The 18,729-nt window shown below is 49.9% G+C and overlaps 1 protein-coding gene across 5 annotated transcripts in view; it reads right to left on the reverse strand.

The window, feature by feature from the left end:
• Positions 1–280: 280 nt before the first annotated feature.
• The window catches only part of UIMC1 (ubiquitin interaction motif containing 1), a 40,085-nt gene continuing 21,636 nt past the window's right edge, over positions 281–18,729 (reverse strand). Inside the window, exons 6-13 of one of the 5 annotated variants that reach the window (XM_057378497.1) lie at positions 17,438–17,502; positions 14,862–14,950; positions 13,864–13,943; positions 10,467–10,635; positions 5,074–5,152; positions 3,447–3,567; positions 1,645–1,708; positions 281–1,202 (exon numbers count right to left, since the gene is read on the reverse strand). In XM_057378497.1, the coding sequence (XP_057234480.1) occupies positions 949–1,202; positions 1,645–1,708; positions 3,447–3,567; positions 5,074–5,152; positions 10,467–10,635; positions 13,864–13,943; positions 14,862–14,950; positions 17,438–17,502 (921 nt within the window). In that variant the 3' untranslated portion in view covers positions 281–948. Of the gene's footprint in view, positions 1,203–1,644; positions 1,709–3,446; positions 3,568–5,065; positions 5,153–10,466; positions 10,636–13,863; positions 13,944–14,861; positions 14,951–17,437; positions 17,503–18,729 lie in introns of those variants that run through there. The other 4 variants (XM_057378496.1, XM_057378498.1, XM_057378499.1 and 1 more) reach the window with 4 other exon arrangements.

An 18,729-nucleotide genomic window follows, 5' to 3' on the forward strand; every position in this document is an offset into this window, starting at 1 on the left:
GGAGCGGGCGGGGGCCGGGGCCGGTGTGCAGCCGGTGCGGAGCCGTTGGACGCGGGGCCGGTGCCGGCGCGGGCGGGGCCGTTGCCGCCGCCGTCTCCCTGGCAACAGCCGCGCCCCGCCCCGCCATTGGTCCAACCGCCGCGGGCCGGCCCCGCCGCGACCAATGGGGGCGCCGCTCCGGGCCACACCCACGGGCGGGGCCGCTCCCCGCTCCCGGCCCGGCGGCGTCGCGGCTTAAAGAGGGGGTTTAATGAGCTCCGCGGCAGCTCGTCCCGTTAATTAGGCATCCGTCGCCCTACCGCTCCCGGGGAGCAGGTCCCTTCAAGACCCGGTGCGAAGCAGGCAAAGCCCCGCTGCCCCGGGGAGCGGGCGTACGGCCGAGCCATCCGCGGACAGGGAAAGCACCAAGGACACGGGGACACCACGGCCGTGGCTCCTCTGGTCGCTGCATCCGCTGACTGCGGCTGTCAGCTGGCACCAAGGTGCCCTCCGCCACTCCCGGCTGGGAATGTCAGTGCTRTGCTGCTGCATAGAGCACAGAGCAATGCAGCCCCCTGCCCAGGGGTCCCTGAGCCCCCCAACCACCCTAAACTCCAGCAGAGGCCTGGGAAAGTGTGATTTGGGACCCCCTGTCTGCTGCTGCTCCTCCTCTCCTCCCTGCAGCGCCCTCCCATTCCCCAGAGAAAGCCAGTAGAGCTTTGCCGTGGTGCTGCAGTTTCATAAAAACATACATAAATATATTTCCATTTCTGTAACAGAGAGCAAAGCTGCACAGGCACCTATAAAACACACAGTCGCTTCTCCACCCAGCGCTCCCCGCACAGATCGTATAAAACATATAAAAGGGGCGCGGGAGACAAAGGCTGCAGGTGAAGCAGGGGTGCRGTGCCAAGAAGAGCCTCGCTGGGGCACAGGGAGCTGCCAGGGGTCCCTGCAGCATTGTCAGACTCAGAACTTGTGCCTTCTCCGGCGGGAGCCTTTGGTCTGTTGCTGGCTGCCCATACGGAGAGCCACGCGTGGCTCCGAGTCCACCACACCGTCCATGGCTTCCAAAGAGACGCTGGGTTTCGCAGGGGGGATATGGAAAGGAAGGTACTGAAGGGAGATGGGGCTGTCTGCCAATGGCTCCCCATCAGCAGCTGAGAGTGTGGGAGAGGACTGTTGGTCTCCTAATCCAGTGACGGGAGTCCCCGCSTCAGCACCTGCAACAAAAGCACACRTCAGCCCTCCTGTGTGAGCCACGGGTGCTGCCGAGAGCACCTCTCCCCCCTCAYCTCCTCCTGTCCTTGGATCCACGGAGGGAATTGCTGGTGCACAAGCCTCCCACATTCCCCAGGACGTCCATTGCACTGGACATGTCTTGGTGCAATGGTTCAGAGCACATCCCTATCCCTGCAAGGACCTTGGGCTCTGGTGTGGGTCCAGTGGGCTCACGTCCAGCAGCTACAGACAGGGATATGAGCAGCCAGCTGGGGAATGCTGACAGCCAGTTAAGCCCAYAGCCTCCTGCTCTGCTCAGAAGCAAGAAACCTTTCTAAGGGRAATTTGCTCTCCCAAAACAGCCCGTGCTGAGCTGGGACCAAAAGGGGAAAGCTGGGAAAGGGCAGCCCTGACCCAGCCAGGCTGGCATAGAAAGTTTTCCACCTTCAGACTTGCTCTCCGAGAGCTCCAGCATCCTGAGGAGTCCTCCCTCCTGCTTTCCGGTGTCCTGCCAAGGAGAGGAGAACCACCATCACAGCGCTGCCACAAGGGAACCCCTTAGCCAGGATGGCCCCGTGGGCACTTGTTCCCCCTGCCCTCAGGTTCAGGCTGGGCACAAGAAGAAACCCTGTTTATGCAGGGCCTCCAGCCACTCGTGGGAAGGACACTGCTCTGTGCCCAGCCCAACGAATGCTCAAGCAGAGGCAGCAGAGAGCAGCTAATCAAGCAGAACCCGGCAAAGAGGGAGGCCAGGATGCCACCCCCAAGCCCAGCCAGCAAACACAAAGCTGTGACAAACGGGGTCACCAGGGGCTCTGGCACAGCTGGCACACATTCCCCAGCACTGCATGTCTGAGGGCAAACTCGTCCCACTCTGCCCGAGGGTACTGTGGCTTGGTGCTGGAGGGAAAAGCCTTCCTTTYAACACACCTCGTGCCCTCTCTCTGCCCCTGGGAAGATGCAGCCATGYTGGTCACATGTGCTAGGGGAAGACCACTCAGCCTGGTGGCTTTGACGTCACTGGCCCAGCAAAGTCCCCTCTCCTGGCTGCCCCTGCCCCCCGAATTGCTCTGGAAGGCACTGGCATCCTGGCTGTGGGGCTGGAGCTGCAAATCAGCCCAAAATGGGCTATAGCAGGAAACTGCAAGCCCAACAATGCCACTAGGAAGCTTTGCAATGGCCCAGCTAATGCCCACGCTCCCCCMGTGAGATGTCACCTCAGCACAAGGCAGGGTCAGAGATAACACACAGCCTTGCTGAGCCTTCCCAAACAGACCCCTGGCTGTAGCATCTTTCCCCCATTCCCTGTGCTGTGCCTGCTTGCAGAACCCACACGCCAGCCAGCTCTGGGGCACAGGGACAGAGTCAAACAGCCCCCACAGAGCCGGTCACATGCAGGAGCAGCCGTGCCCTGCAGTACTCTGAACCACACAGCACTTGGCTGTATCCCAGCCAAAAATCATCAACCAGAAATCTCATCATTTGCATCTGAATCCCCAGCGGGCTGAGGTCTGTGATGGATTTAAGGGATTATACAAAACTAAGACATCATGTTGCATCTTCATGCCGTGAATCACATTTCTGAGCGCAGGCAAAGCTGCAGCACTAGGGTTTTGCCTGCAGGAACCAGCAGGAAGGCCTGGAAGGACCCTCTCTGTGCTCCCCTGGGACTGCCACGAGCAGGAAAAAGCACAGTGGGGGCTAACACCTGGCCAGTGACTGTGAGGCAGCTTCCACCCATGCTCCTGCCTCCCACCTCCTCTAGCAAGGCTCGTTCCCCACACCCAGCACACCTCCACCATGCCCACTCTCTCACAATTTTCTCGGGATGCTCCCAGGACTGAGCAATTCCCCCTGCTCTGGCTCCACAGCCTTCCCCATCAGAATAGGCTCATGGACAGTCAGAYAGCCTTGTCATCCTGACGCTGGCCTCCCCTCCATCGACATTCAGCCACGGAAGGCTGCAGGACTGAAGCGTGCTGGCTGGCAGTGGGACAGCCCTGGCTGCCTGCCCACTGGAGAGGCTGCTGGCAGCTCTGCTGGATTAGCTCACCCCTGGGACCGGTCTGTGCTCTCGCAGAGYGTCGTGGGAAGGAGGGCAATGAGTTCTCTGTCCACAGTGGCCCACAGGGACAGGCAATCTTACATCAGGTCAGCTCATCCCTGTCAACCAGGGAAACGGCTCCTGCTGCCAACCCAGCCCCACACCCAGCACAAAGGAGATGGTGTGCAGGGTCACCCCTCACCTTGGCTCTTCGCAGCCTCCTGGTTCCCTGAGCTTGCCTAGCAGCCTGAAGGCAGCTGTCCACGTGCCTCTGATACTGCAGCAGTGGCACCAGTGACTTACAGAGGTAGCACTTCTCACACCTGCCAGGCAGCAAAGGACAGAGCACTGCATTAGGATTCACCCTGCACCGGGCTCCCAGACTCCAGCGGTGATTTTCCTCCTCCAGGCCACGCCATGGAGAAGACGTGTCACCAGATCCAGTCTCGCTCAGTGGGGTCAGGCCGGCACCAATCGCAAAGACTGAGTGATTATCAGTTTTCCCTGCCTGTTCCTCTGTATCCTGCTGCTGCAGCAGCGGGACGGTAATCAAATCTGCTCATCTAACTATCTCAAACACCACTGATTTCTCCCCAGACATAAAGCACCCTGTCAAAATCTACAGMAATGAACTGCAAGGGCTTTGCAAAGGGGAGTTAAATTCTGCCTGAAAAGCAAACCAAGTGTGTTAAATCAGAGAGACATTTTACCAGGGCTGGATGAACTTGTCTGACTAGTAAATCAAGTCTTTCTCTGCACTGTCTCCATTTTACATCATGCCATGCAGGGAGAGGAATTGCAGAGCACTGCTCCTGCTGGGGGGTTGGCTCAGCCTGTTTCTCAAACCTCCTTGTTTGGGTGGAAGATGCTCGGGCTCACGCAGGACAACTGAGTGTTCTTGGGAAAAAAAATTATTCTGGGTGAAAGGAGATGAAGGTCAGGCATGGATTTATACAACTACTGCTTCCACACCAGCTCTCAGCAGGGACTGAACCATGCAGAAGAGGACATTGGCTCTCCAGGAGCTACACTCAGGAATGGACTATCTCCAGGAAGAGACAGAGCCCCCAGGGACCAGCCCCARCAACATTGTGTTCAGTTTGATAGTGGTACTCTCTCAGTGAAACACCCCAGGCTCTAAAATGCATATGGACAGCCCCCATCAAGCAAAACTCTGCAGCACTTTTTCCCGTATTTTCTTTCCAGTCAGTGCTGATTACCCAGATAATGTGTCTAAACAGAAGCTGTCCTCTCTATAATTAGCCTAATTCCATTAGTGATGTTGCCATCCACTGTTTGTAACAGCAAAATTGCTTCCATAGCAGGGATTTTACTGTCAGATCCTCTCTTATGATGCTTTGTGTGGGTGGCAGGAGGAGGGGCTGCATGGAGAGAGATTAAACAAAGCCACTGCTATTCTGAAAGTCTAATTTAATTAAGAATATCACTACAGGTGCCATGTTGACAGCCTCCATGTCCTGGCCTCTTCTTTTCCCGGGGTTACCAAGCTCAAACCTCCCATCAGAAACTGGCTGAGTTAGCACCATTTTAGCTACAGCTCCCCCCCAGCAGCCAAGCGCCCCTGACCCRTCATAGATTGGGCTGAAAGGAAATCAGTGCAAAAATAAACAATCTGAGAACAGCAAATTCCTCTTGCTTTGGTTTAAATATAGCCAACACTGCAACAAGAGGCACTGAGGAAAAGCAATTTCTTGGGAAACACTGCCACAAAGCCAACAGCCAGCATTTGTACAGGAATAAAGACAACCATTGTCAAGTTAAAACGGAAGCACAGAAACAAGCTTGAAGGAGCAGGCATACCTACTTACTTGTCAATGTCTAAGGATGGTGGGCTGCTTTCACCACCAGCAGCTTTATTTCTTGTCTCTCTCTGATGCCGGGTGAGCACTGGAGGAAAAACAGAAAGGGTTAACAAAAAGGTTACCACCATCCACCACAAAACTTTCCCTACCAAGTTTCCATTACTTCCACTGCAGCAGAAGTGATGGTGGAGGCAAAGAAACACTGGACTGGRACAAGCAGGATCTTCTTTCCTACAAAACAAGTTGCTGGACAAGTACGCTGTTCTCCTGGGGGGATGCTGAAGAATTTACCTTTCCCAGACTGGGAAGCCAGCTAACTATTTCACACCTAACTTGCCAGAAACAGCTGGACCGACAGTCTGTAGTTTACAGGAATTTCAAAGCTGATGCGCAGCAGCTCGATAGCCTGGGAGCAGCGTTATCCAGCTGCTCCAGCAGCACAGCACCATTCCCTGCCAAACCGTGCCTGCTGCAGGCAGGGACAGTGCCAGCTGTGGGCTCAGGGGGATGCAGAGCTGAGGCTGCAGAYGGGGTAGAGAGAGCCTGGCTGGAGAGGGACACAGCTCACACTGGAATGTGTGATGCCTGCATCCATCCCTTTCCCACTGCCCACATGAACCGTGGTGACCGGTGCTATTGTCCACAGACAGCCCTGGAGTCCCCTGCATGAGGATCTCTGCCAGGAGCAGTGCTGCTCTCCAGAAGCTCCAACATGTGGGTAGCCAGTGAGATCCCAGCAGAGCASCTGATGATGGGTCCAACCATTTTTGCTCCCCCAGCAAGCCCAAGCAGCCTTTCCCAACTGGCTCTGCAGGCATCTGCAGGGAGCACATTGGAGTGTTGTCCCTTTCAGTTGAATTCCTCTCAGCGTATTCCTGTTGACATACCACCAGCAAAGATCCTCAGGGAACATTTCAGATAGCTTAGCTTGCTTCACCAGGGACGTTCAAGACTYCAGCTCCAAAACAGATGTCACAGTAAGCGCTCTCAGGCACGCTGGCTAAGGGGACAATGCAGGGAGCTGTTTATGGCTCGGTGATGCTGCTTCCCATACTCATGAGAAGAAAAGTCTGAATCCAACATATAGGCATGACAAACCTGATATTGCTAGCATATCATCTGTGATAAAGATAAGCACAAAATTTTGTGCTGAACAAAGGGAATTCTTCCRAGTTTTAGCAAAACCCCATTTCAAGAGAGCTGGGCAATCCCAATATCTATCCACAATGCGACACAGCCTTGACTTTAGCAGCAATCCCTGATCTGCAGCTACAACCAGCAATGCATTGTGAGGTGCTCAGGAGCTGTTGGGGCTGACAGGAGATAACCATGCTGAAGAAATGAGCTCAAGCGTTTCCTAGGATGTGGGTATTGTCTCGTAGGCGATGACTGATACCAACAGCTCATCGCTCGCAGGAACTAAAGCAAATGTCTCTCTCTAACATAGCTTGGCCCAGATTCGAAGTGGCAGCCTGACTAGGAGGACTGGTAACAGTGGCCACCCCCCAGGCCATCCAGCCTCTCAAGAACCTAACCAACATGTGTATTTGACAGCGTGGTGAGAATTGCTCTCCAAATCAGCGTGTGCTCGTTAATATTCCTTTAACACCGTCTCRGGAGCCTTGTGCACCAGCTCAGGTGTTAATCAGTTCTATTTTCTTCAAAAAGCAGTGAACACATCTGGCATAATGGGCCCATTAGAGATGTCTGGGACTAGCTCTGCAGCTGCCCAGGAGGAGACCCTCAGCTGTGGTGCTGGAAGAAGCAGCAGAGAAGAGAGAACAGGGWCAGCTGGTGTGGTATGACCCCGGCCAAATCATGCTATTTGCCCCCAAGAAGGGGGTTCAGAACATAGGAAAAGACTTGCCACAGGGAAAATCCCCACCACRGAGCAGTGCTGACCCGCTTGTGTGACAGGAGCCTTGTAACTCCCAAATGCAATGCTCTTTGCTGGGTCAGAAATACTCTGCAGCCTGAGAATGACCTTTTCCCTTGCTCGGCATTTCTTCTGGTTGACAAGTCATCCTTGGCCTGCTTGGCTTCAACATTCACCCTGGGGAAGGGCAGCAAATCCTGCCTGGTATGGCCTCACTGTCTGCACACCCAGAGCCACTGAGCTCCTCACCTTCCTGCTTGGCCCACCTGCAGTCTGACCAACAGCTCCCTCCCTGTGCTCACTACCAGCTGTGACACTTCTGAGCAGGATCTGGAAGTGTCCAGCTCATGGCATCTTGTCCCTTCTCAGAAGCCACGYAGTTTTCCTCTGCACCCATTCTATTACTCGTTCTGCTGTATCAGTGCCACTTCTACTGATGTCAGGAGCTTTTTAACGGCTCCAGTGCTGCTGCTGAAGACTGACAGCTGCATCAAGACTGCATTTGAGCCTCTGGGAGGAAGGGATATACCAAATCCTCATTTTCCTRGGCTCGCCTGGGAACTGCGATGTCGGATGCATGTAGATGGAGGGTGAGAGGCATCGAGTATGTCACAAAGCTTGAGAGTATTTGCTGTACTCAGTAGCAGCCAAGATTTGCTTTCAGACTGAGACCAGTGGATCCCTGCATTGGCAGCAGCAGTGGGCAATGGATGTGGTGACTCCAGCAGAGCCCTCTCACACAAGTGAGCCCCTTCAGTTRAGTGCAAGAAGAAAGAGGGAACTGGCACAGCAATTCCACAGCTCCACTCGTTCACTTGGCATTAACACCATTCACTGAGCTGGAAACCCGGGACCTGAGCCCTCTCCAGCCTGCTACAGTAGCTAACACAACATCAGGCTCTTCTTTTTTATTTACTCAGAACACAGGAAAGTGGAAATTTATGATAAGATTTTCATACTGCCCAGGTATGTGGTGATCTGGGCATCCAGCCAGAGCAACCATRTACATAGGGGAAGTGACTGTGGCTCATCTTGCCCAGCTGCTCATTTGAAAACCTGCCCTTAGATATCAGCCAGACTGAGCTGGTCTCCTGAGAYCTAACACTGAGAGACTGGTGCATGATTAGAAGGAAGAAGAGAGAAGAAACGAGAGAGAACCCATCCTTTTGTAGTATTAAAATGAAAACCACTGACAGCTATAGTCTGCAGGACTGCAATTCAAGAGACATCAGGGGTAAGTCCAATTAATAAATCTGAAGACAGACCAGGAACCACTGACCAGTGCACCAAAGGAAAACTGAAGCCATCTTTTCTTAACAGATCAGGGTATGACTTGGAGGGCAGAACTCTGACTTCCTCTCACACAAGGCTGTTGCTGGGCTCCCAAACAAGCCAGCAGCCAGCCAAGAGCACACAGTGCTGCAGCAGCAGAGAACAGATTCTGGACCCACACAGGAGCTGGCATTTGCTTCAAAAGACAATTCTCTCACATCTTTTTTCTCCCCATGCATTASCTTTACCTATGGATTTTGTGCTAATGGTGGATGCCAAGGTAACAGCCCTGAAAACAGAGTCCTCTTGTACCTGCAGAGCTGTACCAGGCTACTGTCTGGCCTCTACTCAGAGCTAAACATCACCTCTGCCTATTCAACCCAAATTCCACAGACCAGACCAGCAGCTGAGAGCCCTCTGGGTGACTGCTGCCTTCCAACAGCTGCTGAAAACTGGGCCAAGGTGCCCCATGAGCCAGAGCCCCACAGGCAGGCAGGATTCTGCCCAAGTCCTTGAAACACATGATCCTGCAAAGACTCTGGGTGCAAACAACACAGGTGTCCCAGACTGTTATGGCTAATAGAGCCTGGTCTCTACAGGGAAAATACTAGAATAACTGGCAATAGAAAACTCAAATTACTGTGATTTTGTCCCAAACCCATTGCTCTGCTTACATCCATTATTGCAGAGCAAAATCCCTTTTATTCCAGGCTGGTTTTCTTACAGGGGGATTGTTCTCAACAAGCCAGAACAGCAGAGTAGCAATTCCAAAATAACTACCCTTACAAACATCCCCAAGGAGACCAGCCTGGAAGCAGAATGGAGAGGCCAGCCTTGAACTCTGTCCTGCTGAAAGCCAACACCAAAGAAAAGAACAAATTCCCTCTCACTGCCAAAGAATTCAAAGCCTTTTCCTGATCACAGTCGGGATTCCCCAGGATCAATGGATACACTCACAGTCCAGTCACACCAGGGACCAGAATACCACAAGGCCAAAGACATTCCTGCTAAAAGGCATATCAAAAATTCTGYTCCATTTTGTAACACAAATAAGACTTCTATCAGTGTTGAGGATGGGAGAGGAAGTGTGATAATTTGTGATTTGCCTGAGCCAAATGCTTTGCATCAGTAGCTGGGTTGTGCCTGCAGAGAGAACCATCCACMAAAATTAAGCACCAGCCAGTATCAGCCACTTTTGTGGCTCCTGTTATCTTGACAAGACCCATGTCACATCCCCAAAGATTTAGTATAGCAGGGACCTTGTATTTTAAAACTACATCAACTCTGCATTAGGATTACATGGTGAAACTTCCTCCTGCTAGAGGAATGCAGAAGTTACAGTTCTTGTACTAGCTCTGATTTGCTCAAATTGCTTAAACATCATAGATTTAGGCTGCATTTAATAACCCAGTATGTAACTGAAAATTATATATTCACAACCTGAAAAGTTAATCTTATTACAAGCTACAACTTTGATATTACCTGACATTGTGCTAACACAGATTTTACATTTCAAGCAGCAGCTAAAACATAACTTACAGAATATGTTGATAACCAACCAGTGTATTTGTTCACTTAAGCTCTACAAAGGTTRGCTATGGAAAACTGATATGAAAAAGAATGCAAAGAGGATTAATATGGGCATTCTGACCATGTTTCTATGCCTCATTCTTCACATGAAGGAGAAAAATCCATACTCCCAGATTGACAGTTATCATTKTGCAATTTTAGTGGAACAAGAGGGAAACTTTTCTGCAATCTCTGCCACCTGAACAAGCAATTTTTGCACACACAAAAATGTCAGACTTCATGCAGAGCACAGGCCATGCTTGGAGTAGTACAGAACATTCTCCCTTCTCAAGAGCCCTGAAGGACAATCACTCACGTGGCTCACCCATTTCCTACCACTGCCACATTGTCTTCAGGTCCACCACAAAATACACAATAGACACATCTTATGAGTACTGCTTCAAGCTTCCAGGACTAGATCCTGGGATAATATTCAGGAGCTGATAATGTGGTGAATTATTACATGAAGTCAATCAGAGGTGATGTCTCTGTGCAGAAGGTGCTGGAAATACCAGAGCCTCTGATAACACCCTTCTGACCAGCACGGAGATGGAATTAGGCAGAGTGAACAAACCTCCCCACATGCCAAATATCCTGAGAGGGACAAAACTGCAGCACCTGCCTGCCAAATAACAACAGGGAAAAGGGGTGAGCAAACACGTGGAAGCAGCACTTGGCAGACCTGGAGCGTCCTCGGCAGGCTGCGGTCCCGCGATGCCGTTGCAGTACATGGCGTGCACCTGGATCTCTGCAGCTGGGAAGCCGTGCTCACACAGCGGGCACGACACGTGGGCAGCAGCTGGAGGACTGCACTCTGACACCGTCCTGCCAGCATCTTCATCTCCACCAACCTAAGGACAAAGAAGAAAAATGAGCCAGACAGTGCTGTTGCTCTTTTTTCGCTTAGGTGTAGAGCTCCCGCTGTCTGGTAGCTACTCACCCTCCYACAGACTCAGATTTTTCTTGGAAAGTTTTATTCTTCCCTCATCACATAGTGGTCAGAAGTAACACCACTGGCTGAATAAACTGTGCTGCACTAATAACTAATTCTTCTTGCAAAGGCAACATGTCCTTCTGAATCATGGTTAAACTCCCTGCACAGCCATGCACACCGTTTAAGGCAAACATCACCTGCACTACAGTGGAAAAACRGCAAAGCTTCCATTAATCAGGAAATCTCAGAAGCGAAACTGATGGAAAATTCATGGGGCAAAGCAAGAGCTCAACACCTGACTTGTGCTCATCAGTTTCTGGACATGATCCATGCTACACAGCCAGCACTGTCTGAGAACACAGTTTCCCCCAGGATARAAGGAGGCTGCTGTGGTCTTAGGAAGCCCAGAGAGATCACTGGAAGCTCCTCCTTTATAGAGGAGGTGGCTGGGACAATCATCAGAGGGGACACCGATCAAGGAGAGARGCAATACCATTAAAAATCTATGTCACACAAAATTACTAGCAGAGGCTTTTCACCAGGGCAGAGTGTCATAGCTCGTGTACGTTCTCAGGATGCCATTACCACTTAAGTGACACTCTCTTTGCATTGGCCACACAGCTGCAGAGGTGCTCCACTACCAACCCACAGAGATCTAGCCTGCTCCTTATGCTGCTGACATTCCCAAATGCAGCAGACTGCAGCCATCTCACTCATAACTGCATCTCTGCTCAGTCAGGCTTGCTGTAAGATTTTTCCACATTTAAGAAAAAAAAACCTTCCCCTCCCCRCGATGATTAAGAAAAGCTATTTAAATATTAACCATGTAAAGAAACMTATAGGAAAATAATATGGGAGAGGTTTCTTTTCTTAGAGCTAAGCAGTGACATGTAGACGGTGYGCAGCAAAACTGCCGTCTGCTTCCCTCCAATGGTATCATTTCAGGRAAGCAGTAATTGGGGTCAGCCAAGATGCTCTGTGCCACTGGAGCACTGYGCTGTATTACTCCGTTTATTACTTCCTTTCCCAAACGAGGATCTGATCCTGATTTTTATGTCCTAAAGGGAAGGAGGGTGCTTTGTTGACTCAGAGGAGCTATGACAAAAATTGCAGGACTGAGCCTCAAACTGAGATTCTGACCCTCAAAAAGCATTTCTCCTGAACACCAGCTRAAAGGCTACAGCACCGAGCCCCAGGAACATCCCTCATTCCCAGGGAGGCTCTCTGCCCTGAATTTCTATGGAGGAGTTGCCACAAGAGTTCCTCCAGCTGAACACGGGCTGCTGAAGTACATCACTTACAGCATTAACACTCGTACCCCTCTGTCACATCTCAGTGTCACTACATCTTGTGAAGTCCTCACTGTGGGGCGTCACACTGAAGAGCCATAAAAGACAAGATGTGTCAAATATGAATGATCAGATCAAACCTGCACTACACAGACAACACACATAAAAATATGATGGGAAAAGCAGCAGGCACTGCTCCTTCTAGCTGCCTTTTTTAAAGCAATCTTAGGAGAGCACCAATTCTGCACACCCTGCCCGCCTACATTCGGTGGTAAATTACTAATTTTAAATGGAAATGCAACATTCTGTAACAAAAGACTGCTTGTACAAAACCTTGCTGTAACAGTCTGGAAAACCTCAACTGCAGAACCAATCACCCCTGTCAGAGCCAGAGACATTTACCTCTGCTTTTTAGCAGAGGAAATTGCCTACAAGACACAGTACTTGCAGCCAACAGCCAGCCAAGAGCAATGCTAGAGGCTGAGCTCAACAACAAGACTCCTGTGTCCTGGCTCAGCATCTGCTAGGAAGAAGTCACTCCCAGTGGTCTCTGCTTGGCTCCTGCAACCACTGATGCCATGGTAGCTGTTTCTGCTGTTTTCCTGGAGGGCTGTGAGATCTGGACTGGGACCTGCTGCCAACCATAATGTTGTCAAACAATTCCTAGGAAACTGCTCCCCACCACTTTGTGCCATCCAGGCAGAGGTGTGAGACAGGGGGCACCCTCTGCAAAGCACAAGGGGAGAGGACAGTGTTCTGGCCACAGTCAAATGGGTCACAAATGTGCTTTGGTGGCCACCCCAGGGCCGCCCCTCTCCCTGCTGCAGTCCCTAATTGTCTGAGCAGTGCTTGGAGATACCTGCAGAATGAAAGGCACACGAGAGCTGAAGACGTTTTATTAAGAGGCCTGTGAGAATGAGACATTGGAACTGCAGACRTGCTGTACAAGCTGCAAACTCCCAGAATGAGCTTTCCACAAATGAATCCTCTTGTCAAGAGCTGTATGATTCTGTATTCATGTACCCTGCCAGAGGAGTACTTGGCAACCCCTTTGATATCGCTCTCTAAATTAATAGACAAAGGGAGTTTTATCAGAAGCAGGAACTGAAGTCAGATGTTGGTACAGTGACAGCTGCAAAGCAATTGCTGTGCAGGTGTGACAACATGGAGAAAGGGGCTGCACACAGTGCACATCTGCAGCAAGAGGTAAAAGGATGGCCCTGCCACTGACTTACTATTGCTATTAACTATTACTGCACAAAAAGCAAGATTCTCAGGCTCAGGACACTCTGCTTGGCCTGAAAACCACCACCAGCTCTCAACACTGAGGACATATTTATCCCAGTCTGATCTCTGGGTGAAGCTCTCAACCTCTCAGATATGGTCTGCAGAGTGCAAACCAGAGTTCAGAGCACTGGAACGGGGAAAAGCAGGTCACAACACCAGTGATCGAGGTTTACTTGGACTCCCTACAGAGCTCCTGAGGTCCCTCTGCATCGCTGAGCATCACAGCCCGTACCCCTGAGCGTGGGCAAGCAACAGCACTGCCGCCCACGCTAATGGCATCCTCCAGCTCAGCAGTGCTGGGATATAAAAGAACGGGCTGGAATCAATAACAGCTCTCCAGCTATAGGACTGAAAAGCTCCAGAAGCAGCTGCATGCAGTCCCCAGCCAAAAGGGACTGGAGATATAAAGCAGTAGAGAAAAGCAAAGAGGCAACTATTTATGAGGATCCAAACAGCAGCAGTTTAAGCTTCCAGCTACCTAAAGGGAAATGCCAGCACAGTTTAGCTGAACYGAGGTCTAGAAAGTAGGATTGGAAGCAGGGCCCTTCCTCAACTTCAAGCTCTTTTACCTGCATAGGTGCACCTCTGTTGTCTGAGCAGAGCTCTTCTGTCTCCTCCTCAACAGCTTCCAGTGGGCTTGGCTGTGTCTCTGCAGAAAAACACCTCCATGTCAGCACAGGTTTGCAGCCCCCACCACCTCCTCACTYGTTGATGCAACTTAGCCCTTAACGCTTCTTAACGCAGTTTTCACAGTTTCAAAACATTCTTTAGACTTGCCACAAATGTTATCAGACAATGTGCAACAACACAGCCAGACGAGGGGTTAAAGTCACAGCRTGGTGGTGTGAGGACAAAGGCACTGCAGCTTTGCAGCTTCATGGGGAGTGAGATTAGACACAGGGAAAGTGCGTGGGACACTTGCTGGGATGGAGACAAAGCAAGAATAGAGCTGCTCTCGCATTGAGACAAGCAGAGCTCCCATTCCATGATCTGTCTCGCAGTCACACCTTCTTTAGACCTCCACATCTTCCTTAGCAACAAAACATGCCTCCAAGCACCACCACGACCTCTCCTGCTACAGCTGCTCATGAACAGGAGCARTCTCTTTATTAATTTTCTCACTTAAAACCCTGGACCGGAAAATCTCGAACATGGTAGGAGAGACCAAGGAAGAAAAGCTCMGTGGTCCCAAACATGTTTAATTAATGTAAGACAAAAAATTATTTCAGGTCTCATGGTTTGCACATTATCTTGACATTAAAAAATCTGAAAATTTTATTGCATTGCAGAGACACCTTGTTTTGAGTGATCCCTCCATGTCYGAGGCACATCCAGGTGTCTCTTCAGCAAGTCTCCAGCAATCCCTGTCACAGAACTATCTTAAAAGAAATGGGTCCAAAACTAGAGGATCAAACTAAATCACCTGGATAATTTTAGCCCTGGAAAACGGAGATGGGAAAGAAATCTCGTTTTGTTCAAATAACTTGAAAATTCTCTCATTTTCTCTGAATTTCCTGRGTGTGTAACTTTCAGTACAAAATTCATAACAGTCTCAAGTGCCTCTTACCTGGGCAAACAGAGATCTCTTCTTCAGCAGAGTTTTCTGTGGCAATATCTGGGTTCCTTTTACTGCCAAGTGGGGTCATTGTGGAGATGCTGTTCAAAATATAAATATAACATGAACCTCCAATCCAGTAGGTGTGAGTGCCACATCTGCCTTTCTCACACAGTTCAGAACAGCAGATGATGCCATAATTTCCAAGTGGTCAATATCTGACAGCCAGAAATGACCAGGATAMCAGCAAAATATGGGTCTAAAATGCCATCCTAAGCAAAAATCCCAAAAGGAACAATTTTTTTCTTCTAAAAAGGCAGAAAGGGCCATTATCTCTTGTCAAGGGAGCAAAAATACCTGCTCACAACTGGAGGACTCTCTGTGGGAGAAGACGTGGGAGTTTATGCAGGTACCAGCACTGTGCCTTTTTCTGTCTGGGGAAGGAAATCCTCACAGAGGAAAGACRGACCTGCTTTATCCTGCATTATCCTCTCCCTCCTCGCACTGCTCATGTTCCCTTTATCCCTGTGCACAGCAGCCAGAAGCAGCACAGCTGTGACACGAGGCATTTTCCCTGCAGCAAAGTCCTTACAGCATTAACGTGGTGGTTCCTCAGAGCAGCACCCAGCACTGCTCCTCTCATTTTGACCTTCGGATTCCTCCTTTTTTTTTTCCTCCCCCCTCACTGCACAGTGTCTTTCCAACACAGGCAGGCATTGCTGAGTAAGTCTGGCACCCATGCTGACACACTCTGCGCCTTGCGTGGCTCTCTGATTAGTCTGATCAAGTATGCAAGAACACACTTTAAAAACATGAATCCCCGCACTGACAAACACAAGATTTATTAAGCTCAACCACAGGCCTTAGAGAAGAGAGAACAGCCACTGCTGATTTATGATAAATAACAAAATTCTGATAGGAAATCACAAGTGGCTTTTCTCTCTAAATAAAGCATCTCAAAGCATTTGTTATGAATCCAGGCTGAGCGTGTTTTACTCTGTGTCTAACATCAGGGCTCTCTTCAAAAGAGCTCACACAAAACAACTTGCTATGACATTTATAAAATGGGCTAATCAATTTGAAGTCAAACCACATTTCTTGCTACACCAACTATCTCCTGGTAACAAAGCCTATAATCATTTATTAAAACCCCAATCTTCCATGCTCTGTACAAAGCATGGAACAAGCACAGAGAGCAGCCCACAAAAAGCAAAGCAGCTTCTTCASAGGACTGGCACTTCCTTAACTGCTCCAGTCTCTCCAGACAGCTCAGAGCCATGTTTTCCTATTAAGTGCTGCTGAGGCCAGCCGGTTGGGGTGCCTGAGCCGTACCCAAGAGAGGCCCGTGCTGGCAAATTACCAGGAGCCAGATGGCAACACTTAATGTGCACAAAACTGCAAAACTGCAGCCATTTCTTGCCTTGCTGCAGATGTTCCAGCTGCTCGAGGAGGGGCAYCCAGGTGCAACCCACCCCAAGGAGGGCAGCCAGGAGCTGCTGGGCAGCTTGGGCAATGTCCCAGACTAACCCCACCAGCTACACCAAAGGACAGAGGGCCCTCTCCTTTCACATTCTCCATATCCTGGGCTTTCCTGCCCTAAGCAGGCGGGAGGCCAGCACTGCAGAACRCACACCTCGCTGCCTTCTACGCAAGCTCAGAGCTCAGCTGTCACAGGCTCATCAGCCTCAGCAGCAGCAGCAGCAGGTTCTTCCTGCTCCCCAAGGCAGGTTTTAAGCTTGTTAGAAAGGTGCAAGCAAGAKGGATTTTCATACTCTGCATATTGATATTAACTGCTCAGGCCAAATGCTGTTAGATCAGAGGGAAGTTGGCAGTTTTTGTTCCAAAGCAGGYTTAAACTATAAAACCCAGCAAATTAAAAACATGACATTATATGGYCTTTCTTGTAACTTGCTCCCTGAATCCTCTCCCATTTGTCCTTCTTCTYCATAGCCTTTGCTGCAGAATTGCATCCCCCAGGAAGGAGAAAAAAAAAAAAAGAAAAGAGGAGTAGGCTTAAATCTGAAAAAAATCATGTTGACTTGTCCCACACCTGTCATCTGCTGAAGTGGCTTTTCTGGAGCACTGCACTCTATCTTTGGCTGATAGGCAGTGCCGTCTGGCTTCCTCCTCCCTGCTTTCCTCTTCAGCAGTAAGGCAAGAACATAAAAATACACACAGAAATCCAGTAAACCCTTCACCATGCTGCCTGTGTGCCTTCCCCGACAGGCACGTGATGGCATGGCTGTAACTCACCTCCAGCTCCCCACGGCTTTCCTGCACAGTGTCACAGGAGCTTCAGAGGGCAAGGAGCAAYTCCTTCAACTTGTACAAGGATGCACCTTGCACATCTTCTAGAATAACAACAGCTACTGATCTTTTCTCTCCAGTTGTGCCCCACCTCTCCCACACTGCTCCAAAGGCATGGATTTCCAGGGATATTTAACAGCAGTGACTGCAGCCAGCCTTTCCTGCAAGCCCTGCAGCAARCTGTGGTAGGACTGCCCCCCAAAATACTCCAGGGACAGTGGAAGAGCCCATATCACCAGGGCAAGCCTTTGAGCCCTACACTCTGAAATGACCCTACTCACCTCTGTGTAATTTGCATGGGTTCCCCATCTTCAGGCACATCCTCTGCAGGCAGCACCTGGGAGGGCTGGAAAGGAAAATTCTGGTGTTATATAAAACAACGTATACAACTGACCGGGGTCTGCCAGGTCACTGGATTCCGTCCATGACATTGCACCCAGTCTGCTGTGTATTTTTATCTCAAAATGACTCAGTATCCATCCAGAACGAGTCAGCTTTTTCCCTCCATCCCTCCTTTTGGCAAGGTGCTCCCTGCAATAGAGCCTGGCAGTACTTTTTGTTACCTTGCTGCCTAGACATGCTCCCGGACAGTCCATGCCCACCCACTCCTTCCAACATTGCCCATCATCTTCCATGCTCTCTGCCTGTTCTCAGCATCCACCTCAATGCATTTATAGGAAGAAACCATAGCTCTTCTCCACTTCCACCTGTGCTGAGCTAAACAACCCAAGGTTTTTAAATGTCCTCTGCACTCCCTCAGGCACCCCAGCAGCCCTCACCTACTCCACTTTAAAAGTTCTTTTCCTGAGCCCGAATGACCTGATCAACTGGTACAGCTGATGCTTGACCATGAGAAGCACTTTTCTGAAATTTCCTAGAGATAAAATCTGTTGCATTTTTCTTGCCTGGGAAATCAGCTGTCCCATCAAAGGAARGGAACAGATTAACCTGCACAATCTACAGCTGGAAAATCTATGTGCATTTTGTCCCATTTTTCATTTAGCTCTACGACTCCACTTATTCTTCCCTTTAAAATTTGTTCAAAAGCCTTATGCACTGCCGAGGTCAGCCTAACACACCAGTCATTACCCAGATCCCTTTCTTCTTCTGCAGTGTACATGTTACACTTGCCATCCTCTAATCAGGTGGAATTACAACAGTTTATTAGCAGTCCTTGCTGTCAGGCCCACAATTTCTCATGCTAGTTCTCAAAGAAACTCAAGGAGTTTTCCTCCCCCTTCCCTGAGTCTATCAAACACTATAACTTTGATTTCCACCACAGATTTCAACTTCCATCAGCTCCACTACTGGATGTAGTTCCCCAGCAAGCTCCAAATCAAGGCCTCTCCCATCAAATTTTCCTAACATGACTYCAACCCCCAAATATCCTTGTATTATCTATGCTTTCTTTACTTCTTTGCAGCTTAACTCACCATTAACATAAAATACCACACCTCCTCTTTTATTTTTATTTGTCTTAGTCCTGAACTGTGCATATCTTAACAACGACTCTGCCCTGGTCATGAACAGCAGTCCATGTTTCTGGTTTTCCTTGTACATCTGTTRTAAAATA

Source organism: Malurus melanocephalus, unplaced genomic scaffold, assembly GCF_030028575.1.
Source record: "Malurus melanocephalus ecotype Western Australia unplaced genomic scaffold, MMel_1.1 scaffold_362, whole genome shotgun sequence".
NCBI lineage: Eukaryota > Metazoa > Chordata > Aves > Passeriformes > Maluridae > Malurus > Malurus melanocephalus.